We start from the raw sequence: 27,792 nt of genomic DNA on the forward strand, positions 1-27,792 counted from the left end.
CCACACATGCAGGGGGGTGGAGTGGGGGCTTCCAGAGGGAGGGCTGTGCTGGGGGTGGGGCGCTGCTCGGCAGAGCCAGGGCTCAGGGTCCAGTGTCTGAGTCGAGCTAGAACCCTCTAAGTCGGAGCAGCAGGGAGGGGAGCCCAGCCTCATCCCCACCCAGGGGGAGTCGGACCGGACTGCCCAGGAAATAAATTCCATTTTCCAGCATCATGGACAATAGGGCCCCCCACCCCCCAAAAAAAGCATAAGAAAGAAAAGCCCAATTGCCTTTGCCTGAGCTGTTTCCCAACTTCATTTCTCAGCCTCAGCTCAAGGCTTCTCATTCAAAGTGACATGTGACTGCTTGGTGACCCCTGGCCTGATCGCAGCCTGAGAGGTCAGGCCAGGCAGGCCTGAACTCTGCTCCCAGGACCTGTGACTACCCCCACATCTAAGAGCCCTGGGCAGGCCCAGCCCTGTGTGATGAGGGCGGGGCTGTGGCAAAAACAAAAACCTTCCGCAGAAGAGTTTAGGGGTGGGTGAGTCCTAAGTCCCAGGCAGCAGGCCCAGAAGGGTTTATATGTAAAGCGGACCTTAAACGTTTTGAAAAATTTTCTTTTGGGTGAGGGGGGTTGCCTTTAAAACGCAAGTCACTTGGTTAACCCCTGCAGGGGACAGTCCTGGGACTCTAATGAGGGGAGATGGCCAGCAGACTGGGGAAGGGTCAGCTTCCAGTTGTGCTCTTTGCAGAGAGTGACCTTGTAGGGGGCTCTGGTGGCCCCTGGACGACTCTGGGCACTGGTAGGGGAAGGGAGGGTCAGCACAATTGGAAGTAGAGGAAAGACCCGGAGTGGGGAAAAAGTAGAGGCTGCCAGGAGATCCTGGATTTCTGGGGTGGGAGGGAGTGGGGAGGAAAGGCCACACAGGACGCTTTGGGGAGAGAGGGCAGTATCTTGGCTGGAGAGGGGGAGTGTGTTGGGGGTGGAGGTGGGGGATGGAGGTGGGAGAGACGGGATGGCTCTAGCCTGGTGGCTGGAAAAGGTCACTCCCACAAAGACCAGGGCTGAGAATAGCCTCCAAAACCTTCTCCAGCACACCCATTACACAGATGGGAAACTGAGGCCTAGTGAGCCTGTGCCTTGTTTGCCTGAAGGCTTAAACAAGCCGATCGTAGAAGCAGATTAGAACTCAGGGCAGTGTTTTTTGTACCATCTCCCTGTGGGACCAAGGTGGGCATTCGAGCGCCCCAAAGCAACGGGATTCCTCAGGCACTAGGAAGGGGAAACTAAGTAACAAGGGCTTTCATTTGGGAGGAAGGAAGGAGGTCCTGACGGGAGATTCTGGGCAGAAGATGACAAAGGAGAATGTGCCACCTTCCAGGCAGAAAGGGGGAGGGGCGATTTTGCCACCCTCCTGAGCAGCCTGAGGCTGGGGACCAGGGTGGGGTAGGGGGGCCTAATCCCTGATGGGAGAAGAGAGGTTGGGCAGAGACACAGGAAGGCGGGGCAGAGAACCCTATCCCTGTGTACCAGGAGGAGGCAGGGGCCTGGACTTGACAGCCTCCGGTTTGACGGGCTCCGAATGCCTTCCCTGTTATCATCGTCACCACGGATTTGGGTCCAGACTGCCTGGGTTCGAGTCTCACTCCAGCACTCACGGTTGGAACCTGGGGAATGAATCACCTCGTCCACAGTCCATATCCACAAACGAGGCTCAGAAATAGAGCTTGTGTGGTGGTGGTGTCAAGATGAAATGAGATAGCGTAGGGCAAAGCTTCTGACAAATACTGCAGCCCCATGTGTGCCAGGCACTATTCTAGGTCCTGGGGACGCTGCTGAGCGAGACGAGTCGTTTTTTTCACGGAGCTCCAGTTCCAGGGACTCGGGGACGCGTTAGGTGCTCGGCGAAAGGTTGACGGAGGTACTGTCCTGCACGCAACACACAGTTGTCCAGGGTGTCTTTAGGCTTCTTGTAGCCTTAATTTTTTAAAATTTTGTTTCATTTATCTATTTATTTTTATTTATTGATGAGAGAGAATGAGAGAGAGAGAGAGAGAGAAACACTGAAGTGCTATTCCCCTTATTTATGCGTTCATTGGTTGATTCTTGTACGTGCCCTGACCAGAGATGGAACCTGCCACCTCGGTGTATCAGAATGATGCTCTAACCAACTGAGCTACCTGGCCAGGGCCCATAACCTTGATTTTATAGGGTAGGGATATTGCGATCGAGAAAACTGGGCCTCAGTGTCCTGAGAAGCGACGGATCCCTCTCTCCAGGACACACACAGGAAATGCCGTGTGAACAGTGAGAAGGTGGCCCATCTGCCACCAAGAAGAAAGCTCACACCAGCACCCAGCCATGCTGGCTTCAGGCTCCGGAACTGCGAGAGAGCAAGCATCTGCCGGTCCAGCTTGTTGAAGCCACCCAGTCTATGGGGTTTTGTTAAGGCGGCCCGAGCAGACTAATACCGGGGGGAGGGGAGGGAGTCTCAGTCCTGCTCTTTCCCACATGGTCCTTCCAAGTTCAGAGAGAACCAAGCACCCAGGCCCGGATCAAGGAGGCTCCTGCTCCCACCTGTCTTGGAACAAGAACCCCTCTTCTCAGGCTCTCATCCCTTTCTTGGCCTGAATTGCAAGTGCTCCCAGCTTCCTCTTCCCATCACACTTCTCCCCAACCCTGCCTCCTGCCCCACGCTCATATTTCAAAAGCACAAGTGTGGTTGCCTACGCCCTGGCCAAAAAGCCTTTGATGTCTCTCCATGACCCGCAGGATGAATTCCGAGCGCATTCTCTGCGTGGCTGTGCACCGCGCAACCTGCACAACTGCACACAGTGATGCCGAGTCCAGCATCGCTCGGGCACTCGCGGAACAAGTCCTCATGCCCTCGACATTCTCTGTGTAGCACTCGAGGCCCCTGACGACGCGGCTCCTGCCCCTTTCCTTTGCTTCTTTTCTCACTCCGCTGGGTGCCAGACACTTCAGCCACACCAAACGCGAGACCTTCTCATACCCGTGTGCTTCACACACACGTCCATCTACCTGCTTGTCTGAGAATGTTGAGGGAGTAGAGTGGACACAGGTTTGGAATCCTCTTTCTCTGCCATTTCCCAGTAGGTGGGTGTGGGCCGGTGAACCCCATACACCTCAGGCTTCTCATCTGTAAAGTGGAATCAAACACACGTGACGTGCCTCGTGTTGCCCTCCATACATGAGATTTTGCCCCCGTTTTTGCATGCTAACCTCCCGTCCGTCCTTGAAGGCCCAATTTAAATGATGTCTCCTTGGGAACATTGCCCTCATTCCTTCCAAATGGGCAAAGTTGCCTTCCCTGTTTCTGCCCTTCCCGCCAGCCCTCACATGAGCAAACCCTGCAGCCAGAAAACAGTTGTTACATGAATCAAGGTACCAGTCTCTGGGTTGGGGGCCCTTAACCCCTTGCCCTGCCCTGGTTCCAAGCCCTGAGCCTATTGGATGGCACAAGAATTAAAAGGATAGGAGGTCAGGGATAAAACAGCAGAGGTGAGCACCTGGGCCTCAGTGGGAGATGACTGTGGGGAGGTAGTCAGAGAGGGGGGCAGGAATGAGGGTGCTTCGGCCTTCTGGAGGTCACTCTGCAGCCAGAGAGGAGGCAGGGTTCGTGGGGCATGGGGGTCTGAGTCTCAAATAGTTGGCGGTGCGGGCAGCTGCCACCTTCCCTTGCCATCTGTCACTCTAGCAGCAGCTGGGCTTTGCTCTGGGTCCAGCCATTTGGGACAAAGGGGCAAAGGAATCAAATGGGAAAAGAGTGAGTGAGAGGGAAGACTTTTCTGTAAACACGGAGGAGATGGGTTTGGGGGTGGGTGGGTGGGCGGAGAAGGTGTGATGAGGGAGAAGGGAGGAGAGAGAGAGGAACTAGCCACAGGGAAGTGAGAGGAGGTGGGCAGGCAAGGCCTGTGCATGTAGAGAGAAGGGTGGAGAAAGGGATGGGGAAGGACAGGAAGGTGGAGAAGTGACACCGGAGGGGGTACTGGGGGGGCTTTAAGGGCAAGAGCTTCCAGGCCTGAAACCTTCTGGAGAGAAAACTCCTGGGCGTCCATGTATGGGGGCAACGTGCCCTCCCCTCCTGGTTCCTGGGTTGGTGACAGTCCTTCCTCTCCTCTGCCCTCCAGCTTCCTACCCACCCTGCTGGGCTGGCTGCTTTGCCCACCAGCAAACGTCCAAGTCAAGTTCTGTGTTAAGTTCTCCTGGAGGAAAGATGAACGACAGCACACGCAGCAGAGATTCTTAGCTTCTGTAGACTCTGTCCACGGCCTGGTGAGGGGGGCAGGCTGGGCCAGGGGCTGGAAGTGCAGTTTGGTAGTGGGAGGGAAGGCAGGGCTATTCACAGCTGTTGGGGGCACGTCTTTCAACACCTTCCAGGGCAGCACCTGCCACTGGGGCCCATGGCTCAGCCCAAAGAGAAGCGGCAGGTCTCCCCTTCCTTAAGGCTCTTCAGGAAAGTGGGTGCCCCCTGCAGCCCCCTTGGGTACCCCTTGGACTTGGACTGCCAGCAGCAGAAGCCAGGTAGAACCCCCCAGGCCTAGGGTGGGATGACAGGGCCCCTGTCCAGTTCTCCAGGACTGGACTGGTCGCTTGGGGCTCATCTGGGTGTAAGGACTCTTCTGAATCCCTCTTGAGTGGCTCATGTCCCATTCACCTCTCCTTGCCCCTCAGGGAACCCGAGTGGGGCCCGGGAACCAGTGGGGGTACCACACAGGAGAAGTCCTAACCCTCTGTCTTCCTGGCAGAGTGGCAGGAACGGGATTGTGCTGGACACAGAGGGACAGAGCGTGGTTTAAGCGATGGTTTATGAAGTGGAAGCCAGTGGAGACTGTCCTGCTGGGAGGGGGTGGGGCACAGGTGGGCTCCTCTAAGACATAGCCAACTGGGTCCAACTCAGGTCCCCTTCTCTGTTCAGGTCCCCGTCCCAATTGCCTCAGAACCAACTGTTGTGTGAAGACAGATACTTTATTTTCCAGGATGGGAGCTACACAGGCACCCATGAGTATATGGAAGGCTCTCTGCCAGCTCCTCCTTCTCCCGCCCCTTGCCCCTGGGCTGTGACCTTGAGAACTTGGGCACTGTGAACTTGGGCACTGTGACCTTGAGAACCTTGTCTAGCATTCTGCCTTCTCTGGGGGTGGGGCAGTGCCAGACCACAGGCTGGGTGGGCTGGTCTCAGCTGGTCCACCAGCTCAGGGCCACTTCAGTCTGGTTTGGTTTCCTGGGTTGAAATCATAATCTGTGAGGCACAACTTTGGCCCAAAATAATGATGCTCTAGCCAGGCCCACAGCTAAAAGACAGCAGGTACTTGTCTTCATAGAGCAAAAGTGAGCTTCTTCGCTGAGCCTCCCTTTCCAGCCTCATGGCGTGGCTTCCTTAGGCCTGCTAGACAAACTATCCCAGTTTCTGGAAGGCTAGGTGGGGGTGGGGCGGGAAGGACCGCCCAGCTTCTCCGAGCCTGTTGGAGTGGAGGCCTGGCTGCATTCCTGACTCTCTGCTGCCCCCCTGTGGCTGTAGGGCTAGTTGCCTCCACACCACCATGGGTGTGTGTGTGTGTGTGTGTGTGTGCGCGCGCGCACTGTGGGCCAGGGGGACTCAGACTGGAGCTGAGGCAGAACTGGAGAGATCCATTCCTTGTGTCTGTTCTGGAGGGATCTCAGACAGGGATCTCTCTGGCCCCACCCCGTGTGGTCACACCAGCAACACTGGGACCGCCGTGACATCAACAGGAGGACACTTGCTTTCCCCAAACTTAAAAGAACAGATGGGGCTTCGGAACTTATTTGCAATGAAGGGGCTTAGGCATCAAGAGCGTGAGGACAGCTGGGTCTGCTCTGACCGTGGGGGCAAGTCCACTCTGGCTGAGCTGCCCTAACAGCCAAGGCCTCCTGGCTGGAAGAACCCAGGGCAGAGAATTAAGCTTTGTTCTGGGAACAGCTGCCCAAGAAGCCTTTAGGGAAATGTGGAAAGGAACAGATATGAAGGGGAAGAGAGTCAGCCCATCTCTGCATCCACCAGCTCCCAGGCCGGCCACTGGCCAGGGTCCCGCGGTCCAAAGAACCAGCCCTGCTGTTTGCCGTGAACAGGGGTGCAGGCCTCTAGCATCCAGGCTGATGGGGCCAGGTGTCCTCAGAGGTGGGAGTCTCAGAGATGGGCGTGCTTCAGAACCTCAGGAACCTCGTTCAGACGCCCGCCAAAGTCTCGGAGGAACAGTGGGTCCTATTGGCCTCCTTTCCTGGATGAGGAAACTGAGGCCCAGGGGGGTGTGAACGAAGGTCACGGCGGAAAGGTCATAGGACGTTCAAAGCTTTCCACTTAGTACCAGTCTCCTTCAGTTCAGTACATTGGCCCATCAGTGTGGTACAGCAGCGTGTTGAGGGGTGGATAGGAGTTCTGGGCAAGTCCCTTGGGATATCTGGGGACATTTGCAGGGAGCGCCCCTCTACACCCTTTCTGTGTCCTGTAGCAGAGCAGTCACCAGGCCGATGACCTCTGAGGTTGGCTGGACCGTGTCATACTCTGCGAAGAGGTGGCACACATTCTCCTGGGATTCAGTCTGGCTTTTGGCCACAAACCCAAAGATCCTGGTGAGAGAGGGCAGCCTGAGTGAGGAGGGGCACCTAGGGAGGCCCCCAGAGCCCCTCCCTGCCCCTTCCCCAGCCAAGCGGCCCTGGCACCTCATTACAATTTGCGCTCTCTGAGACGGGGTGTCAGACTGGGAGGTCCCTGAGTTCAAGATCTGGGTTCTCCTCATTTTGAAATGGGGGTGCCCGGGGACAGGGCCTGTGTATTTCCCATCAGAGTGGGGAGGGCAAGGATGTGTCTTGCCCATCAGTCAGGAGCCTTCCTAGAGACTAAGGGGCTCCCTGAGGTTAGGGCCTGTGATGCCCCCATCAAAACCACAGGTTTTTAAGGTCAGGATGGGCCCCCATTCTTCCTTAATTCCCTCCCCGTGCTGGGCGGGAGGCCCTGCCTCAGGGAGACCTCTTTTGGTGACCGACCGAGTGGACAGGAGGGCCTTACCTGGAGGGCTTTCGGTACTTCTGCCACCTGTGGGAAGGGACACAGACAGTAGTGAGTGCTGAGGCCCTGCTCCATGCCTCCGACTCCGGCCCCAGCCCCTGGCTGAGCAGGGTGGAGCATGCCCAGTTTTGTCCCCACCCCCACCACATCCCGGCTGCCCCTCCTCCTGCTGCCCCTGGCCTGTCTGGGATCCCAATCCCAGAGCCAGAACGAAACTTCAGGGGCAGCGGGGCCCTGGATGGCCTTCTTCGTGCAGCCCAGCTTGGACTCACTTTTGTTGCTCAGGGTCCATGCCACAGAAGCGGAGGGTGGTCAGGGGGTAATGGCGCCGGAAAAACAGCCTGGGAGGAGCAAGGAGAGAAGGGAAGCAGATGAAAGCTGGTCCCTGGGGCATGTGCCTCCACCATCTCCAGCTCCCTGTCCTCCCGGCCTCCCAGCTGGTCCTCTTGCAGCCCACCGCGATCCTTCCCACCGTGATCCTTCCCACCTCGATCCTTCCCACCGCGGTCCCGGGGCATGTGTTTGTACTTCCTGCCTTTCATGGGGGGCTTCTGCCAGGTGTCTGGCCTACACATTGGGGTTTTCTGGTCCCTTTCCCTTCCCCGCCCAACCAGTTATCTATTTGAAGACAGGAATTACGTCTTGGTCATCTCTTGCTTTTCCACTCCAGGACCAGGCTCTCGTTAGACTGTAAATCCCTGAGCCCAGGGAGGAGCAGCCTCATCCCACTGAGTCCGAGTGGCAGGCGGATGTTCTGTCAGTGGGTGCGGACTTAATCAACACCCAGTGAATCCTGGTAGATTCTATGTCTATCAGTCACAGTGAAAAGGGGCTTTGGCAGGTCCACAGAGTGAGGCTCAGTGAAGACACAGAACTTGCCTGGGGTCACTCAGCATGTCACTGACCCTGTGGGGTCCAGGACACGGAACTCTGCCCTCATCACCGATCCGGAACCATCTTGGCCATGCCCTCCAGCTCACCCTGCCCAGCCCTGTAGCCCCAGGGTAAGGGGAGTCCCTTACTTCCTCTGGAGGTCGGTCAAGGTGATGCCCTGCTCGGTGACTTTGAAGTGGACCACGATGGGGGTGGGGAGGACGTCCCTCTCCAAGGTGGTGGAGATAGCCTTCCGTATGGCCAAGGCTCCGGTCAGGGTCTCCACACTCACAGAACTCAGGTAGAGGGCATGGCAGCCTGTGGGACGCAGACAGTGTGCTGGGGTCCAGCCAGGATCCGTGGAATGGGAGGGGGTCACCCGGTCCCTGGTCCTTCCTCTGGCCAGAGCCAGGGGACAGGGTGGCCTGTCTTCTTCAGAAAGCCAGTAGGGCTCCTCTTTGAACCACTGGGCAGACAGACTGAGCCTGTGTGGGTGACTCTGATTTGCGGCTGACAGCTGAGGATCATCTGTTGCTTTCTACTGCCCTGGCCCCTGGCCCTCCAGGGTGGGACAACGTTGCCCTCCTTCTGCCCAGACCCCTGGCTGGTGCTGTCTCCACCTCCACCTCCACCCACCCCTTGGAGCACCTGTCATTGTTGAGAGAAGAGAGAAGGATGGGGAGGGGGCTATTGTGCTCAGGGGCACAAAGTAGGAGATGTCACTCAAACAAGTGCTGATCTGTGATTGGCCTCTTCATGTGAGGAGGTGGGACCTTCTGCCTGTGGAAACCCCCAGGCCCTCACAGAACATGGCAGACACAGATACCATGTTCGGTACCATGGGTCCGAACAGACCCCAGCACGTCCGCCTGTGTCCCTGTGTGTGCAGGATGCGGTGTCAGCCTCCCCAGGGCCCCTGCTCTCCAGCCCCTCCTCCCCTCGGCCCACTGCCTGCAGCCTCTCATCTCCTGGTTTATAGGGAAGGGGAGGAATGTGGCACCTTGTTAAAGATGAAGAAATAAAGCTGTGATGAGAAACACGTGTGGACATGCGTGTGCGTGCATGCAGGGCTGGGAGGCGCCCTCCAGGGGCACGGCCAAGCCGGAGCCTCCCATGCACCACTCACCCGCAGATTTCTTCAGGCAGGAGGCCCCGCTGTCTGTAGAGGGGTCTGAGGCTCCGTCTCCACCTCCTAATTCTGGGCCAAAGTAAAGGAACAAGCCCCGAGGGGCCAGGGGTGGAGTGAGTGGAACCCTCTCCTAGGAACAGGCTTCTTTAATGCCTTTGAACATCTCCACCTCCGCCCACACCTCCAGGAAGTGACTGGGCTGAGAAACCAGGTGTGATTACGGTAATCAGGGGAATGGGGCCACTGGGGGCTCCCCAGTGCCCAGCTCACAAGCCTCTTGATCCATCCTTCCCTTCCTAACTCCTCCAGCCCCTGCACAGCTGCAGTGACCTGGTCCTTAGAAGCTCCTGACCCCTCACTTCATTCCAGTCCGCACCAACCCATGCCTTGCTTTGCTGCACGTAGAGAGCCTGTCGCCATCCCTCCACCAGGGCCTCCCCCGTCCTTGCTTCCTCTCCCAGAAGCCCCCTTGCTGCTCCTCCTGCGAGATGACCCCCTCCCTTACTCTGTCGGGGGTGCTTGGGGGTGCAGCTCAGCTGTAAACTCTGGAGGGGGCTTCCTGCTCTGGACTTGAGGCCTGACTCTGAGTGCCTTGGGGTGAGTTACTCAACACCCCGAACCCTACTTTTCTTGTCTGTGAAAGGGGGGTAACAGCGACATCTACTCTACAGGGTGGAGTGAGGTATGAATGAATGAATGAGGGAGTCCCCAATAAATGTTAGACCTGGGAGGAAGAAACCCCAAACCTCCCAGACTGGCTAGTTTAATGTTCTTTTCATTTTCTCAGAGAAGGCTACTATTCATCAAACGCCCACCGTGCCAGGCATTGTGCCGAGAGCCTTGCCCGAGTTATCTCATTTAATCCATGCACCAGTCCGATAACAGCCTGATGACAGCTGTCCCCATTTCACAGATGAGAAAACTGATGCTCAGGGATAAACACCTTCAAATTCTCATAGCACGGAAGTGGAGATGTTGATGGATCCTAGAGTATGTACTCGTCACTGTGGCACTGAAATAGCCCACAAATCAGGGGAGACATGACCACCCAGAGCCCTTCCCTTCTGGTGAGACGCGCAGACCCGGCGCCCAGCCTCTGCCTCCACGGGGCCCAGACCCACCTTTCTGCGGGATGGCGAGTTTGCAGGGCAGGGCCAGGGCTGTGATGGAGTGCTGGCGCACGAAGGCTGAGAGGCTCCCTGCGAGGATACAGGTGGTCTTGTGTGAGAAGGCCTTTCCCAGACCACCCTCCTGCCCAGGGCCCACCCCCAGGCCTGGGGGCTCACCAAAGTAGGGCTCCTCATCCGCCCCTTTGAGATGCACCCCTTTGGCGGTGGACTCGATGAGGAAGTGGCGGATCAGGTCACTGCTGTCCTCACCTGGACAAAGAAAGAAGAAGGGAGCACGGGTGCCGGTAAGTGACCCAGAGCCCGCTCTGCGTCCATCCGGAGGCCAACTGGTTCCTCTGCCTCCTGCCTCTGGGGCTGCAGGTGGGAATCCGTCTCTAAGGCCTCCTCCGAAGGAGGTGCCCGCACTTTGAGCACTTCTGCTCAAAGACTTCTGCGTCCAGTGACTCTGCCTTCAGGAGACCTTTCTCCTTGTCTCAAGAACTCTCAGGGATGGTTTAGATCAAATCTCAACTCTTCAGCCTGGCTCCTCTCTCCCCCTCCCCACCCCCTCCCAGCACCCATGATTCCCCACCAGACGGTCTCTGCTGGAGCTGGCCTGGGAGGGCAAACCATGCCCTCGGAGAGGGCAGCCCGAGGCTCCCTCCTCTCTCCGGGCTCACGGGCGAGGCTTCCTTGATAACCAACAGCACCCAGGGCTCACTTTCTCATTTAGTCCGAGAGGCATAGGGTAGAGAGATCCCGCCGGCTTTTCTTCCTTGGGTTTCCATTCTACCACTTACTTGCTCTGTGGGGCCATCTGCTAACTCTCGGTGCCCCAGTCACCTCACGTTCATTGTACAGAGCTGTACGCCTGGGGTTTGGGGAGGGGCTATGACCAGGCACCTCCTAGGGCAGGGACCTGTTTTTAACCTCTTTCCCCAGCAAGGCACCCTGGTGCCTTCCACAGTGCCTGGGGCAGGGTGGACGTTCTGTCCCTGTGTGTTGCGTATGCGAGACCACAGGCAAGCACGTGATAAACTGTCACACACGTGTTTTTACACATGTTCCGATCTGGAGGGAGGTGGGCACGCAGAAGAAAGCAGCCTGGAGAGGGGCCGGGACCTTCTTCCTCCTCTTCCCACCATGAGAGCAAAGCAGGGAATCTGGGGACTTGGGGAGGGCTTCGCAGCTCAGGCTGGCTGTGACAGGAGCTCCTCACAGAGCCCCAGGGCTGGAGGGCCGCTGGGGGAGGCTGAGGTGGACCCCGCTCCCAGGGGTCACGGTGGGCCCGGCCAAGGTCACCCTGCAAGCAGCAGCAGAGCTGGGACTAGACCCCACCATGCGCTGTTGCCTCCGACAGGCCTTGGGGGAGGACTGAGACAGGCGCCTACCTGACACGTTCTGGGCAGCTGCGGGGGCCTCCTGCACCTTCAGGGCGAGGCCAAACGAGCCTCGGTATGATGAGCTGTCCCTCACGACGAAGGTCCCGGGCCCCTCCTTCCTCAGCAGCTCGATGGCTGGAACAATCCTCGGGTCAGAGACAGTGACCACCCCACCTGGACGCCCTCTGCCCACCTGCCCCACAGGGTCTTTGTGGAGCGGATATTACAGAGCCACCTGCTGTTCCCAGGAAGTCCTTGCTCTGGTGTGATCTCCACCACAGGCGCTGCTAGAGCCTGGTCCTCAGGTTGTGGGGTCCGCAGGACACGCCCTTCTCTGGACCTGCCCTTGGTCGTTCCCTTCTCTGCCACCACCCAGGGCCCCAACTGCAGGACCCAGGCCTGACTCCCCCAAAGCACTGTGCTTCCTCTTACCTTGCTCTCGGGTGATGCTCGGCTTAAACCAGTATTTAGAGGTGTCCATCACAAACTTCATGGTGGGCTGCATGTCCCTGGTGGGACCTGGAGATGGACAGAGAAGGGGGGCCCTGTAGGCTGGACAGAGGGGAGCTGGGAGACATTCGACGTCCCCTGCCTAGTGGTCCCAGTCACCCTACCCTCTCCTGCCCTGGCCCCACTGTGTCTCCACCTGCCTGAAGGGGCAAAATGCAACAGAAGAACTTCAGGGTTCACGCATCTAGTATTTAGGGGTCTTCCCTTGTATCCTTGGTAATGGATTAAAAAAACCCCAAATAGATAAAAATCTCGGTTTAATGAGAAACAGTTTCTCAAACCTAGTGCTGCCTGCTGGGGACTGAATAAAGGATAAATGAGGGATTCTGAGATACATCACTCGTCTGATTTCACACTCTTCTCCTCCTTAATAAGCCTGCAGGTTCCTTCGGGGTTTATTCAGTTTGGAAAAGAAAACGAAGGAGAAGGTGAAGGAAAGGAGAACAGCAGGTCCGGGCAGGCAAGTGTGTGCTCAGGGGTCAGGAGATGAGACTCCTGACTCTGACTGGGGACCACCATTCGGCCCCCAAAGCCCCGAGGGGTGAACTCAGTGAACTCAGAAAACTCGGGCGGCGCCTTATGCTCCAATAGCCTGTGAAGTTACAAGGAATTTTGTTGTAAGAGTATTTTGCCAAATCGAGTAAGACCCCAGGGTATGAGGAGTGATCATCCCAGGCATCACCAAGCCAGGACGGGACTACCACTGTATGAAGTCCGTGTGCTGTTTGAGGTGCCCAGATGCCCATTTTCTGGGTCCCCAAGGCGGAGAGCAGCAGCTCTTAGTGTCCACATCGTGAAAAGGTGTGTTGTGCTCAGCTGAGAGTGACCCACAAAAACTGGACTAAAGTCTGCCGATGATTTGTCCTAGGAAAACGGCCCGAGCAGATTCAAGGGCCTGTGCATTTCTCTTGCATTGACATGGCTTCGAGAGTGGGTTGGAGCACCCGGCTGGAGTCAGCATTTCATCCCCCTTGTCCCCCACACCCTCCTGCTGTCCTGCGTCACCTCGACACCCGTTCGCCAGCCCAGGGAGGGCTGCGAGGCCAGCCCTGGGAAGGAGATGGCCGAGGGAGAAGGGGCTCTGCTCATGGCCTGTTGTTTGCCGCCCTGGGCTCCAGCTGGGTTTGCTCTTTTGGAGGCCTGTAGTCACAGACTCTGGGGAGGAGGGTGTTTGCTGTTCCGTGGTTTTAGCTGTCTGAACCGGCGTGCCTCGTCTCCCTTCCCCTGTGGGCCCTCATCCACCCGTCCGTCCACCCGAGTCAGAGTTACCGCCGACTGACTCGCCCTCGCCCTCTCCTGAGTTTAGTCATCGAGGCGGCTGCTTCCACGGCCCAAGGGTCTTCAGGCTCTGTCCCCTCTCCTCCACGCCCCCACTACCAGCCTGGTTCAGGCTCCGTTTCGGCTTGTCTGGGCCACCTCATGATAAGAACCCAAACAGAACCAAACAGGCCTGGCCTTGCACGTAGCTCATCTGCCAAGCGGATCTGTTGGCTGCCCCATCGCTCCCCTGTTTTAGATGCTCCGATGCTCCNCCGTTTGCCAGCCCAGGGAGGGCTGCGAGGCCAGCCCTGGGAAGGAGATGGCCGAGGGAGGAGGGGCTCTGCTCATGGCCTGTTGTTTGCCGCCCTGGGCTCCAGCTGGGTTTGCTCTTTTGGAGGCCTGCAGTCACAGACTCTGGGGAGGAGGGTGTTTGCTGTTCCGTGGTTTTAGCTGTCTGAACCGGCGTGCCTCGTCTCCCTTCCCCTGTGGGCCCTCATCCACCCGTCCGTCCACCCGAGTCAGAGTTACCGCCGACTGACTCGCCCTCGCCCTCTCCTGAGTTTAGTCATCGAGGCGGCTGCTTCCACGGCCCAAGGGTCTTCAGGCTCTGTCCCCTCTCCTCCACGCCCCCACTACCAGCCTGGTTCAGGCTCCGTTTCGGCTTGTCTGGGCCACCTCATGATAAGAACCCAAACAGAACCAAACAGGCCTGGCCTTGCACGTAGCTCATCTGCCAAGCGGATCTGTTGGCTGCCCCATCGCTCCCCTGTTTTAGATGCTCCGATGCTCCCCTGTTGCCTGAAGGGTAAAATCTACCCTTCAGCTCAGTGTTCAAGGCCTTTTACAATCTGGCCCTAAATGACTCTCAGCCAACATTCCAGCCATTCCCGAAACATGCCCCGAGCTCCACACCTGCACACAGGTGGGCGCTGCTCCCTCTGCTGGAGGTGCCTTCCTCTCCTGCTTTGGCTGAGGACTCCCGATCTGCACCCAGATGCAGTGGAGGTGTCCCTTCCTCTGAGGAGTCCTCCCGGTTCTCCAGACCGAAGGGATCACCCCTCCCTCTGTGGCCCCCTACGACTTCGAATGTTTCTTTACTCTCGTGTTTATCCTATTCTACAGTTATCCTTGGTTTGGTCTCTCTTTCTAGACTAATTCCCTCTCTCCCGACTCCCTGGCATGGTGCTTGGCACACAGTAGGCACTCAGGCAGTGTGTTGACTGACTACTGCAGAAGCCCACTGGTGCTTTGTCTGTCCCCTGTAGCCAAAGTCTGCAAAGCTTGAGGTGTTGGCTTACCTGTGCCTTCTGGGAATGGGGTGGGAGAAGCATCTGGCGGGGTCTGGCTGTGGCTCCTGGTGGCCGGACAAGGGTTGCTGGCAGAAGGAGCCCCAGATCGAACAGAGTCCTGGTGTCCTGGCATCCGCTGGGGTTGGGGAGACCCTGGTTCTGGGCAGCCGTTGATCAACACGATGGGTATGTCCACCATGGAGTTGGCGATGGACGGGGGGCAGCTGCTGGCATGTTCCTTGGCCAGTGGTGGGGAACAGGCGGCTCTGGGCTGGCCCATGCCTGTGATGATATTGCTGGGGACCTGGCTGTCACTGGCTTTTGTGCACAGGGACACGGGGCCCAGGCTGTGGAGGCTGGAGGAAGAGCTGGCTGGGCTTTCCAAGGACCTTGAACATGACTGTTGTCTGGAGAGGCTGGAGTGGAGGAGGGACTGGCTGCTGTAAGGGCAGAGAGCAGCAGATGGGCAGAGGGTTAGGGTGTTGGGGTGGACGCTCGGGGGAGAGAGCCAGGCTCTGTTACTTAGTGATCTAGGTGCCCATGGCCTTGGCCAAATAAAACCCCGCAGAATCCACTCTCTGTAGCCCAGAGCAAAAGGCATGCCTGCCTGACCCCCAAGGGGTGCTGAAGGACACAGAAATGCCCCTGCTCTGTGGAGTCTTTGGTCGATTAAAGTAGCTGAATGGGCTGCCCCTCCACCATCACAGGGCTCAGGCTGGACGGACTCCCTCTTGCTTCCCCAGCAAGGCAGGTCTGACTGAGTTGTCACGCCAGCACCCCCACCACTCTGTCTCTCCACAAGCCCTGCACCCAGGCTGGACCCGCGCTGGACCGCATCCTTGCGCTAACGCAGAGGGGATTCCCCAGCTGGGCGCGGAGGAGGTCGCCTCTGCACCCAGCCGGACTCTCCCTGAGCTCACAGGCCCGTGCCAGTGGGCATGGCTGTGGGACCCAGCTGCCTTGCCGGGGACTGGCTCCGCACAGCGGCTCTGGAACTGGGGTCGGGGGACAGAGGCCCTGAGGCCCTGCACCCGTGCAGGGTGCATGTGTGAGCGGGGACAGGCTGGGCACTCGTCAACAGTGCCGGCAGGTCTGCCTCCCTCCTGCTGGGTTTTGCCAGCAACAAAGAGGAAGGAGTCTCTTCTTTCCTAAATGGTTCATCCTAGGCCCCTCCAGTCTATTTACATCCTTTTTTAAAAAACAAAACCAAACAAGAACCAAACCCTTCCTCCAGACAGACTGTATGAAGGCTGGAAAGGATGCAGGTGGGCCTTATTAATACACTTCTTTTCCCCAAGAGGTGGATGTAAGTCAAGATTTTTGGGTATTGAATCATATTCTAAATGGAAGGCATGAGATCCCAATGGCTGTGGTGGCATAAAAGAGAACATCCACTCTTTTATTTTTGGTACATTCTCAGATTTTGCTCAGAGCAGGGCTCTTCTCCAGTTTCAGGCTCTGTGCGTGTGCACGTGTGTGCGTGTGTGCGGGGGGTAAACGTCAGAAGCTATCCTGGGAGGGACCTACCTTCCAAACACATAGCTGATGTCAGATGCTGGGCTGGCTGAGAGCGCGGACACCCTGCTGCCTTGCTGTGGGCCAGGGCCCCCCAGCCCCTTCTCCAAGCCTTCGGAAGCCTTCATTGGGGAACCCAAGCCATGGGCGCCTGAGGCCTTGCTCCTCATGCAGGGGATGGAGATGCTAGGAGAGGGTGGGGGGTGAGAGGACGGAGCCCCAGATGGGGGTGGAGGACGCTGGTGGCCCCTGCCTTGGTTCCCGGAGAAGATGAGGCTTTCACTGCTGCTCCGGGTCTCTCGGGGGACGTCTCTGGAAAGGAGGAGGCCGCCACTGCGCGGGGAGCCGAAAGGCGGGCTGACAGACGGGCTGGAGCAGCGCTGGGGGCAGTCGTGGCATGTTGACCTCGTGGAAGTCACCTCGATGTACTTGATATCTTTGGGGATAGAGGCAGAGCACTGGTGAAACTGGGAGGTGGGATTCAAAGGACAGGGATGCTGGGAGAGCCCCCCTCTCTTATACGGACCAGACTGAGACTCAGAGAAGAGAATCTCATTGGAATCAGGATTGGTATCCACCTCCACCTTCAGGGCCCTGTGCCAAAGCCACCTTCTTTTTTTTTTAAAATATTTTATTTATTTATCTTTAGAGGGGAAGGGAAGGTGAGAGGAAGGAAACATCAATGTATGGTTGCTTCTGGTGCATCCCCTGCAGGGAACTAACCCCTGCCAGAAACTGGCCTGCAACCCAAGCATGTGCCCTGACTGGGAATCGAACCGCGATTGTCTTGTTCGCAGGCCCGCGCTCAATCCACTGAGCTACACCAGCCAGGGCCCAAAGCCACCTTCTTTGTGACATCTTCCCTTGGTGGGGACAGACCTTGCCTTGGAGTCAGACAGACCTGGGTTTGAGATTGGCTCTGCCACTTCCTACCTGAGAGAGTTTGGCTAACTGACTTCATCACCTGGAAGCTCAGTTTCCACACCTGTCAAGTGGGGCAGTGAGGATGAAATGAGATGAATATAGGGGGCTCTTCGCCATGCCTGTCACATAGTTAGGCCTTTAAAACCGGCACATAGTAGGCCCCTTGTGTATGCCCCACCCTGCAGGCTGAAATGACTGCTTACCCGAGTGTGCCAGTCACCTCTTCTGGTGCTTCTATTACTCAGGGTGTGAGAAAGCTATTTCTACATCTGTACCTACTGTGAAGCCCTGGTTGCACCCTAGAATCACCCAATGAGCTTTTTAAAGTGCTAATGCTGCCCTGGCTGGTGTAGCTCAGTGGATTGAGCGCGGGCCTGTGAACCAAACAACTGCGGTTCGATCCCCAGTCAGGGCACATGCCTGGGTTGCAGGCCAGTTCCCAGCAAGGGACGCACGAGAGGCAACCACAGATTGATGTTTCTCTCCCACTCGTTCTCCTTCCCTTCCCCTCTAAAGATAAATAAATAAAATCTTTTAAAAAACACAAACAAAGGTGCTAATGCCCAGGCTCCCCTTTGCGCCCATCAGACCAGCAGCTCTGGGGTGGGCTCAGGCCTCAGGTTCCCCTCAGGTTCCCCCTGTTTAGTTCCCCAACTGAATCCCACGTTGGTGATTCCAACGTCACCGTGGGCCCTGCCCAGCAGCTCACTCCACGTGGGAGCTGGCCTGATGCGCAGAATCTCAGGCTCCACCCCAGGCCTATTGCATCAGAATCTGCGATTGTAGCAAGAACCTGGGGTCCGGGTCCACTGCAGAGTTTGAGAACTCTGCTTCAGAGCAGGAGTTCCCAGAGGGCGGGGCAGGCCATGCTGGTGGTTGGTGCATGGCGGCTGGTCGTCGCACTTGGCCCTGGCTGCCGGCTCACTCCGAAGCCCTTAAATTCCCCAGTGGGGGCACCTAGGACTTTTGTCCCCAGACCGTGTTCCTCCCTGGAGTGGGGTGCCCTGAGGTTCTCTTCATGGTGGGGATGGACACCCCTCTTCCTGGCCTGGGGGAGAGGAGCTATCCTCAGTACTTTTCCAGCAAAGGTGGTGAAAAGTGGGGGTTACCGAGGGCTGTGACCCCCTGCCTCTGGCTTCCCAGGATGGAAACTGAAGCAGAGGCAGCAGGAAACTGCTCCCTCAGCTCCCGTCTGCCCACCTCTCACCTCCTTGGCCCTGGCATACACAGCCCGCCTGCTGTGACTCTGGAGTCCCTGCCTGCCCCAGCCCGCTCTGGGGCAGGGCCTTCTGGCTGTGCTCACCAGCGCTGCCTCTGTCTGAGCCTGCTTGGGCCGGAGTTGGGGTGCAGGATTGCGTCAGATGGGAGGTGATGGTGGGCCAACTTGGGCTTGTTGCTCCAGACGTGGAGGCTTGGGCCTGGCTTTGTTGTCAGACGAGCCTGGGTGTGGGTCCCGGCTTTGCCACTTTCCGGCCAAGAGGCATCGGGTAACTTTCCTAACCACCCTGAACCTCAGTTTCCTCGTGTGCGAAGTGGGGATGTAAACCCAACGACTGCGGTGAGGATAAAGTACACGGATGAATGGAGCCTGGAGTCTGGCCCGTACTGGGATTCTCAGAGCCTCTTCTCCCGCCTGCTTTGGGGGGCAGTATCGGCCAGGTGGCTAATTCTCTCTGGCTAAAGCGTGGGTCCCGCTGTTGACGGCAAGAGGAGACTATCTGGCACAGTGTGCTGTGGGCTCTGAAAGAAATGAGGTCTTGGAACGGGGTGGGTTCTTCTGGAAGTTTGGCAGGCACAACTTGTATTTTTATAGGACTTTATAGTGTTTATACCCATAATCCTTTCAAGCTTCACTTCAACGGTCCTCCTGCCCAGTGCCAGCAGGCATCACTTTTATAGAGGACACTGAGGCCCAGAGAAATGGGGGGAGGGGTGGAGCTAACATTTACTGCACGATTTTTAATAAAGGCTGGTATTTATTAAGTGCTATGTGCCAGCACTCTTACGAACATGTTACCTGTATTAATTTACTCAGCCCTCATGATAAGAACTCCATGGAAGCAAGAAATACTATTAATTCCGTATAACAGATGAGAAACGGAGGCACAGAAAGGTTAGGTGAGATGTCCAGTGCCGCACAGCCAGGGAGTAAGAGGAACCAGACTTCTGCGCCTGTGCGCTGACTGGGGGCCTCTTGCCTGGAGGAGAGGCTCCTGGGGACCCTTTCCCTGAGGCCTTGCCCCGTGAGAAGGTGCTTGGCTGCTTTGGGGAGGGTCTGTTGGTCTGGGGAAGCTCTGGGCCACTTCCTTACTGGGTGGCTCAGACTCTCCAAAGGCCCTACCTGGGGGAGGAGGAAGCCAGTGCAGGGTGCAGGAGGGGCCCTGAAGCTCTGAGTCACTTCCTGCTGTTGCCCTGAGGTGCCTGCTGCTGGGGGAGGGGGAGGCCCCCACCCGTCACCTGGTGCAGTCATTGTTTACCAGCCCCTGGGCGAGTCTGAGCAGCTGCAGTGGAAGCTGCTCAGCACCCAGGTGGGTGGGTGGGGTCATGGGGGTGGGGGGAGGAGAGAGAGTATTTAGGCACCTTTCACTTGGGATTGGCAAACAGCCTTGCCTGGCAGAAACTGCTGGAAATTAAAAGGTGGGGGTCTGTTCCAAAGATGGGGAAGGGAGGAAGGGAGGGAAGATATAGAAGGGAATATGGGGTTTGCTTCTAGGAGCAACATCCCCGGTGGGATGGGGACCCTGCCGGGTCACCACCCAGCCTGAGGAAAGGTGAGCAGGAGGCAGAGGCAGAGAGCTCCTGGCTATCTACCCCCCAGGGCAGATGCTGGGGTTGGGCAACACCAAAGTCTTTCTGTACCTGCAGGGGGGGGCACAGTAGGCTTACAGCTGTGAGCACTCAAAACACAGAGTTTATTCTTGTGTTATTATTTATGGATTGATTATTATATTGTTTTCCAGACAAACAACAGTAAACCTACTTTTGCCCCTGCCTGTATTTAGGGGAGGGATCAACGTGGGATCACCAATGTTTAATTTTTAATTTTGCCAAGTGACGGGAGAGAAACAGCGAACATCTGCGAGCACCATGATGATGGAATGATGTCTTCCCTTCGACGCCCCAAAAGTTGGAGGGATGGGACTGCACAGAGAGGTCCTCTGCAGGCCACCTGACATGACAGCTCACGGCAGTGCCCAGCGTTAGTTGCCACCGGCCAGCTTGCTTTGTCACCAGTAGTGGAGGTCTGAGGGGAGGGACTTTGGAGGTCAAGATGCACAGTGCGGCTCCGCACAGTGACATATGGGCGCTTGCTATTCTGAGCGATCCCACAGAACTTTCTAACAGGGAGCTGACCGGGCTGGGCTGGATGGGGAGGGAGTGAGCTCCCAGACATCACAGGTATCCAAGTGCAGATTAGAGGAGAGGATTTAAAAAAAAATTCTATCAGAAGGGGCTAGGACAGAGCTAGGCAGCTTCTTTAGGCCTCTCTGACCACAGCTGCGTTCTGAGCGCCTGAGTCAGGGGGACACGTCCTCATGTCGGCAGGTTGTGGCCAGGACATCAGAGAACACAGACCTCTGCCCATCAGCCCCTTGGAGGAAGGGCCCATGGTCAATGTCCCCGCCTCAAACATGTGGATGCTCCCCAGGGACTGGTCTCAACACTCCCCGCCCCCACCCCCGGCCTGGAGTCTGTGGAACGTCTGTCTTGGGGCAGGAACATTAAAGTCCTGGACTTGCTCTTGTCCCTGGCAATTAGGCCCCAAGCACCCTCCCTGCAGAGGCATGCCCGGGACTGGCCGTAAAGAGCAGGATGACTCTTGAGGGCGGGAGGCAGTTCTTTTAACTGGCCTGGCAGGCAAAGCTCAGTGGGAGGAACAGAAGGCAGGTCAGGGGGCCCTGGCGCCAGAGGACCTGGGTGGCCGGCTCACTTTCGCCCTGGAGCCTGACCCTGTCCTGGGGCTGCTCCTAAACGCAGCCCTGGAGTTTAATAAAGCAGCCACCATTTATAGTGACTCACTGCGCCAGGACTGGTGGTAAACACCCAACGAGTGTTATTTCTTTTAATCCCCGCAGCACCCTTTGAGGTAAGAACTCATTTATATTTTACAGATGAGAAATCTGAGACACAAAGAAGTGAAGTAAACAGCTTGTGTAAGGTTTGCCTGACTCCAGTGATTAGGCCAGAGGGCCTCCTTACTCAACTCCATCAACCTCAGGTTTTTCGTCCGTAAAAAGAGGATGAAACAGCCCCCCCTCGGGGCGTGCATTGGGAGGATTAAAGGTTCTACTATAACGTGCTCAGCACAGTGCCCGGATGTAGTAAGCACTCCATAAATAAGTAGGAATCCTCACGGATCCTATCCTGAATCCTAACCACACTCCTTGGCCCACACGGACTGCTTAAATCCCTGGAAGCTTCAGGTCTCCAGCCTGTCTAGTGGGGCTGCTGCTCCTCCACCTTCATTTCTGAAGTAAACTTAAAACTTTTTGTTTGGGAAACTGAAGCCGGATGTAAGGGTTTCTAGGCCCCCGAGGATTCAATGGTGCGCTGGAGGTGACTTGTACCAACTCAGGACCGCTGATGGTTAAATCTCCAGGATTCCGTCGGGCTCGGCCATTATTAAAAATTATATGAAAATACAATAAACTGACATGAAAAACAGAAGTAGTAGATATTCCAAATTCATCACATCCCAGCGGTTTTCCTGCCTTTGACTCTGACCCATACCCTTGAGGTTGCCTACATCTGCTGGACCCGTCTGGTGCAAACACCATGTAATAACCTGCCGCTGGGTAGCTCCTTCCCAGGTCGCATTCAGTGACATCATGTCGGTGGCTTGATGTGGGAGAATCGATGCCATGGAAGCTGGTAAAGGCCTCATATCGGGGCTGTCCTGCAGCCCACCAGGAGGCCAGAGTCAGGTCTCTACTAGCCCACTACCGCTTAACGCCACAGAGCCGCCACCCCGGAGAGGCCGAAGTCTGGGCGTCTCCCACTCCATCTGTCCAGCTTGGCCCTCCCCAGAGTAATACTCCCCTATACAGGGACAGGGGGTCGTATAGACACCCCACAAAATTTGTAAGAGGCCCAGGTAAGGACCTAAGGAGAGACACCACAGAATAGCGAGGTTCTGGGGCTCCACATTTACTGCGGTATTATTTATAATGCATGGCATTGTACAAAAGTATATATATATGTATACATATAAATAATGTATGGCATTATATGTATGTATTATATGTATTATATGTATTATATGTATTATGTATTATGTATTATGTATTATATGTATATGTATTATTATATGTATATTATATGTATTATATGTATTTATATATATTATAAAATATATATAAATATGTATATTTAAATAAATATGTTAGCTTATTTAAATTCTCTGAAAAATCACACAAAGCAGATATCCATCACTTTCCAAACTCAGGAGCCAAATAGAAGTGGATAGTGAAGGAAACTCGTATTTATCCCTTTCATATAGCAGCAAAAATAGAGAAGTTAAGCAAATTGTTTAAGGCTGCAGGTCATCTCCCAGCAGGACATTGCCCCCTGCTCCTGTTCTGTAGACAAGTCCGCCTTCCTGCAGTCTGGCCCCCTGCCCGCCTCCTGGCACCGTGCCGCCGCGGGTCCTTACCCAAGCCTTCAGGCTCCTCTTTCTTTCTCCTCGGGGAAGCGCTCTGGGTGGGCTCAGCCCAGGGGCCACCAGGCCCTGGAGGGAGCAGTTGGAAGGTGGGATCCAGTTCCAGAATCATCTGGTTGAGGCTCTCCAGGGAGAAGTCAATGTAGGAGTTCAGGTCGCCCAGGGCGCCTGAGGTCTGCTCACCCAGGGACGGTAGGAGGCCGCTGGCCTTGGCTCCAGCCAGGGGTGCCTGCTGGAGCCTGTTGTGGGGCTCCTTGCAGGGCATGGGGGCCATCAATGTCTGTGTCCCCCAGCCTTGTGTGGTATAGTAAGGATACTGCGGTGGCAGGTTGGGGCTGGGTGCTGGGTGCAGGGCCCTCCTGGGTTCCTCACAGGGAGCCAGATGGACTGCATGGCCTCCTGCCAGCAGGGAGCTAGACATCACCTGTGACATAGTGGGGGCACCGTCTGCGGTTGACCTCTGCCTTCCGACCAGCTTTGCTTATATTCTGGAGATGTCACCTGCCAAGCAGGAGCTCCCAGGACCTGAAAGAGACCAGGGGTGGGAGCTGAGTACCTCGTATAGGGGAAGCCCTTGCTTCCTCTCCCCCCCAACAAAGACATATTTATTCCTTCACTGAGAGACGTGGAAACCGGAGCCAAACCATTTGGGTTTGCATCTCAGCTCCACCGCTTCCTAGATGTACAACATCGGGCAGGTTAGATCACTTCCCTGTGCCTCAGTTTCCTTATCTACAAAGTGAGTTAATATTTGTCACATGCTTAGAACAGCCTGGCACCTACTAAGCATTATGCAAGTTATTGTTAAATAAAAGAACTTCAATTGATGTTTATTAAATGTCTACTAGGTACCAGCCTTATTTATTAAATGCTAGCTAGTATTTATTGAGTAATCACTGTGTGCACAGTTACTGGTGTTTACACACAGAGTCTTAAAATCCTCATAACCACCCTATGAAGTAATATTATAATTACACCGTATTACCATGTGGGAATGGAGACACAGAGAGGTAAATAACTTGCCTGGGGGGAAGTTGCCAACAAGTGTCAGAGGAGAATGGACCCCGGGCTGCCTGGTGTCAGAGACCCTGCATTTAGCTGCTACTCCACGTGGGCCAGTGTGTGAACCAGACACGTGAGTAGGTGAGCAATCATGTAAACAGTGACACTAGGGAGAAGGGGAAGTGGAGGGGACTCTGTCGGCACTGGTGGGGAGGTTAGGGAGGACTTCCTGGAGGAAGGAACATGTATAAAGGGAGGCAAGAAGGAAAAGCAGGAGCTAGCTGGCCAAGCAGGTGTTCAGAGACCCTGACAGAAGGGGAGGTTAGGAGGCATTCCTGAGCACGTGGGAACAGGATGCACCTAGGGTGGACGGAGGGAAAGGTGGGGTGGGGGAGGCCAGCTGGCCCGCCTTGCAGGCTGGGCTCAGTGGGACGAGGGGGAGGAGCTGGAGACTGACATCATCAGATACTATTCACTCCCTGGGGGCTCATCCGGGAAAGAGATGCCTCAACTTCCTCATTTTCCTCACTGTGGAAAGTCCTTCCTGTTGTCTAATCACAGTGGCACATATTAGTACTTTGCTACAGGTGGGGCTGGGCCGGGGGAAGAGGCTGTGGGACTCTGGCTGCCAAGGAAACTGTGAGGAGCTGGCATGTGCTGGTCACACTCTCACTGCCTGCCCTGAGCCCCGCCCCTCATCCCCGATACTCCCCACCTCTCCTTCTCCTTTTTCCAAGACACTTCCGTGAGACCCCCTTCAGAGTCAGACCCCCAGTGCTAGAAAAGGTGTTGAGACCAGCCCGGGGCAAATGAAATAAATGTGGACTCTGGAGCTCGGAAGATTCAGATTTGATTCGAAGCTCCAACAGTTCCTTAGGGGGAAGGCCAACCCTTAGCATCCTCCTCTGTGAGGTGGGCATGAGAGTTCCTGGCCTGCACCCTCCCCGAGAGTGACCTGGAACCCGTGAAGTGCTGTTTGGGAAAGCAGTTGGATGGCTCGAAATGCTACTTAGAAATAAGGGCTTGTCTAGGGCATACCAGCTTCATAAGAGTAGGTAAGGACAGTTTCCATTTGTAAGCGTTCACCATGCGCCCCGTGCTCATCTATGTGTGTTACCTCCGGTAACTCTCCTCTCACAATCCCAGGAAGGATGGCACCCGTAGTACCAGCCCATTTTACAGATGATGATACTGAGGCTCAGAGAGGTTAAGAAATCTGCATGGGCTGCACACCTGGGTAAGGGATATAGCAGGGATTCAAACCCAGGCTGAGTGCCTTTGGACGCTTAACTCCTTGTGCTACACGAAATTCAAATGCAGAGGGACACCTGAGGTCCAGAGAAGGGATGTGACTTGCCTCAGTCACACAGTAAGTTAGTGAGAAAAGCCAGGCCCCTCTCCTCGTTCTCGAATCCTGTGGGCCTCTGCCAGACTTCCCCTTGGCCCAGTCCTGGAGGGGGTGGCGCATCCCAGGCTCCTGAAGCGTGTCTATAAATGGCAGTGGAAGGGAACTGGTCTCTGAGCTCCTTCCTGGGGGCAGCTGAGGACACGGAGCTGGGGCTTTTCCCTCACATGCTCCCAGAGGCCTGGGTTTGCTGGGACAGGACATTGGCAGGGTTCTCGTCTGGGCCCCGCAGAGGAGGCTAGGCTTACGGACTTTACGGAGTACACTGGGGGCCTGGACCTCCCCCTGGGTTGAGGACCCAGGATGCCTGCCAACTGATTTGGAAACTACTTTTGTGCCACCCTGGGAAGGAAGTCTTTTCTTCCTTTCTGGACCTCAGTTGTCCCATCTATATAACAGGGATATTGCAATAACAGACAATTCAAATTTACTCATTTCCTTTTCTCAATGGTTCTGTGAGGAGGGTACCCTTATGGTGGGGCTAGAGAGGTTAAGGGATTTGCCCAAGGTCATACATCCCACAGAACCAAGTGGTGGGACTGGGACTTGAACCTGGGTGGTCAAGGCTCCCATACCCCGTGCCTCTGCCTCAGATTTAGGACCCCTTTCAACTCTTCCCCTCCCAGGATTCTGGAACCCATGGGACAGGCCTGGGAGGGCTGTTCTTCAAATTCCTCTCACTTTCATGTTCCTGAATCTCCCTGGCCCTCCCTGGGCAGGGCCTGGGCGCATTCCTTTATTCCTGGATGTCCTGACCCAACTGGTGCCCTTTGCTAACTCTTTCCTGCTCTAAGGGGAGGGTCGGGTCCCTGGGGCTCAGGACTTTGTGTGTGTGGGTGGTGGTGGTAGGGATAGAGCGTGTAGTGGCCAGAGAGGTCTCCAGCCAGCTCACCCCTATTTATAGGTCCTTCCCACCCAATCCCCCTTCAGATTTGGACTCCAATCTCTTTGTTCCCAAGGCCTCTGGAGGCAGGAGCATCCTGCTACCTGGGCATTTTGCCTCTTCTTCGTCACTGCCAACCTCTTTTCCCCCCTGCAGGCCCAGGTTCACGGAGGGAGAGGGTGGACGAAAGTAAGTCCGAGTGCCCCTCAAAGCTACTTGCCTCAACCCTCACTCAACCCCCATCCTGGAAGAGTGGTTTCTGATTGTACCATCCCCTCCACCCAGGCCCAGGGACAGCAGGGACCTGTGGGACCACTGAAGGCTATGGTCCCCCACCTCTGGGTTCCTAGCAGCCTGAGGGGCCCAGCACCAGGGCTCGGGCCGGGCTGAAAGGCGGGAGGCCTGGTTCTGTGCCCATTCCCTTCCCAAACCTGCATGGCCTTGGGCCAACCTCTCCCCCCTCTGCACCTTGGTTCTCTCATCTGCACGCCCAGGGGCACAGAGTTTTTCCCTCAAAGTGCTACCCTGTGTGGCCTGTGGTCCCGAGACTGTGTCTCTCTCATTCACAGCCCCTTCCCCCTTTCTCTCCCCCTTCCCCCTGAGCCCAGAGCCTCAGAAGCGGAGAAGCAGAGGACTCAGGGTTAAATGAGTCAGGGCTGGAAAGGTGCTGAGTCTCCCTCTCTTCTCCCTAAAGAATCAAGGCACCTACCTGGTGTCCAGGGCAGACAGGCAGCTGCGTTCACTCCTGGCTCCGGGGATCAAGACAGCTCAGAGACCAGGTGAGCAGTCAGGGGAGGTGCAGCTCACCTCAGACCCGCCTTAAGAACCCCCGCCTCCCTCCTTCCCTCAGGGTCCTGCACGTGGCCAACGGCCTGCAGGCCCCACCCCTCCCCTGGCCAGACGCTCAGGTGGGGCTGGCCCAGGCCCAGAGAAGGGAAGCACTGGGTGGTGGTGGCCTGGCCTGGCCTGGCCTGAGGTGGGCTGGGGTTGGGGCTGTGTGTGAGGGGCTCCCCAAACTCCCTCCCACCGCCGACCGCACCTTGCCCCCACGTGTACCACTTGCTCAGCAGAGCCTTACTGGGTTGGGCAAGGACCTGTTAAAACCAAGGTGTGCTGGCTGTGGGATTTCCTGTTACCACGTGCCAGCCGGGGGAGGGACCTCGGGTAGGCAGAGCTGGCAGAGAGTGAGGTTCTTGACCTGGGGAAAGCAGGATGCCAGTGGGCAGGGGACCCTTCCCACAGCCTCATCCTGGGTCCTCTGGGCTGGTTTGCCCCATGGCAGCACAGGGGGAGGGCTCATGGCAGTTAAGGCTGGGCACAGGTCCTGTCTTTTTCTTAGTCTGGGAATGGGGCTTTCGCTCAAAGTGGGGAAGCTCTGAGTGTCTGGAAGCCTTTGAGAAGGGGCTCATAGCCATGCTTCATTTCATTCATTCATTCATTCATTCATTCATTCACGGCTCTCCCTTGGCAGGGTCTGGTCTGCGCCCCAGGGTGGAAGTCCACCTGGGGTGATAGCAGAGAGTCCAGAAGTCCAGGCATTGCTTCTCCCTGGCTCCACATCCCTCCCTGTTCTGTGCCAGGGTCCCAGAGGGTTGTGAGGGGTTGTCCAATGGGGCGAGTTTGTCTGCAGTGAAGGGAGCCGGCAGCCACCAGCTCAGGGACTTGTGGCAACCCCAGCAGTGGCTAATCTTGGTGATGAGTGGGCTGCCCAGATCCCCCATTAGGCTCAGTGGAAGGACTTCTGGCCTTAAAGTTTTTGATGCCTTGTGGCTTCTAAGAGGCACAATGAAGCAGTGTCTTGGGAGGCCAGTAAGCACCACTGC

At 56.3% G+C, this 27,792-nt stretch overlaps 1 protein-coding gene across 1 annotated transcript; it reads right to left on the minus strand.

Moving 5' to 3' along the window:
• Positions 1–4,949: 4,949 nt before the first annotated feature.
• On the minus strand, positions 4,950–26,802 carry TNS4 (tensin 4). The gene is made up of 13 exons (XM_037033568.1): positions 26,679–26,802; positions 22,674–23,204; positions 16,109–16,532; positions 14,591–15,021; positions 11,955–12,041; positions 11,532–11,657; positions 10,318–10,410; positions 10,153–10,230; positions 9,029–9,100; positions 8,052–8,220; positions 7,302–7,370; positions 7,030–7,056; positions 4,950–6,590 (listed from the first exon to the last, which is right to left on the minus strand). The coding sequence occupies exons 2-13, from the start codon at positions 23,110–23,112 to the stop codon at positions 6,449–6,451; spliced, it is 2,157 nt and encodes a 718-aa protein (XP_036889463.1). The 5' UTR covers positions 23,113–23,204; positions 26,679–26,802; the 3' UTR covers positions 4,950–6,448.
• Between the last annotated feature and the right edge of the window lie 990 nt (positions 26,803–27,792).

This window comes from Sturnira hondurensis, unplaced genomic scaffold, assembly GCF_014824575.4.
Source record: "Sturnira hondurensis isolate 20B ecotype Veracruz unplaced genomic scaffold, ASM1482457v3 Scaffold0021632, whole genome shotgun sequence".
Lineage (NCBI taxonomy): Eukaryota > Metazoa > Chordata > Mammalia > Chiroptera > Phyllostomidae > Sturnira > Sturnira hondurensis.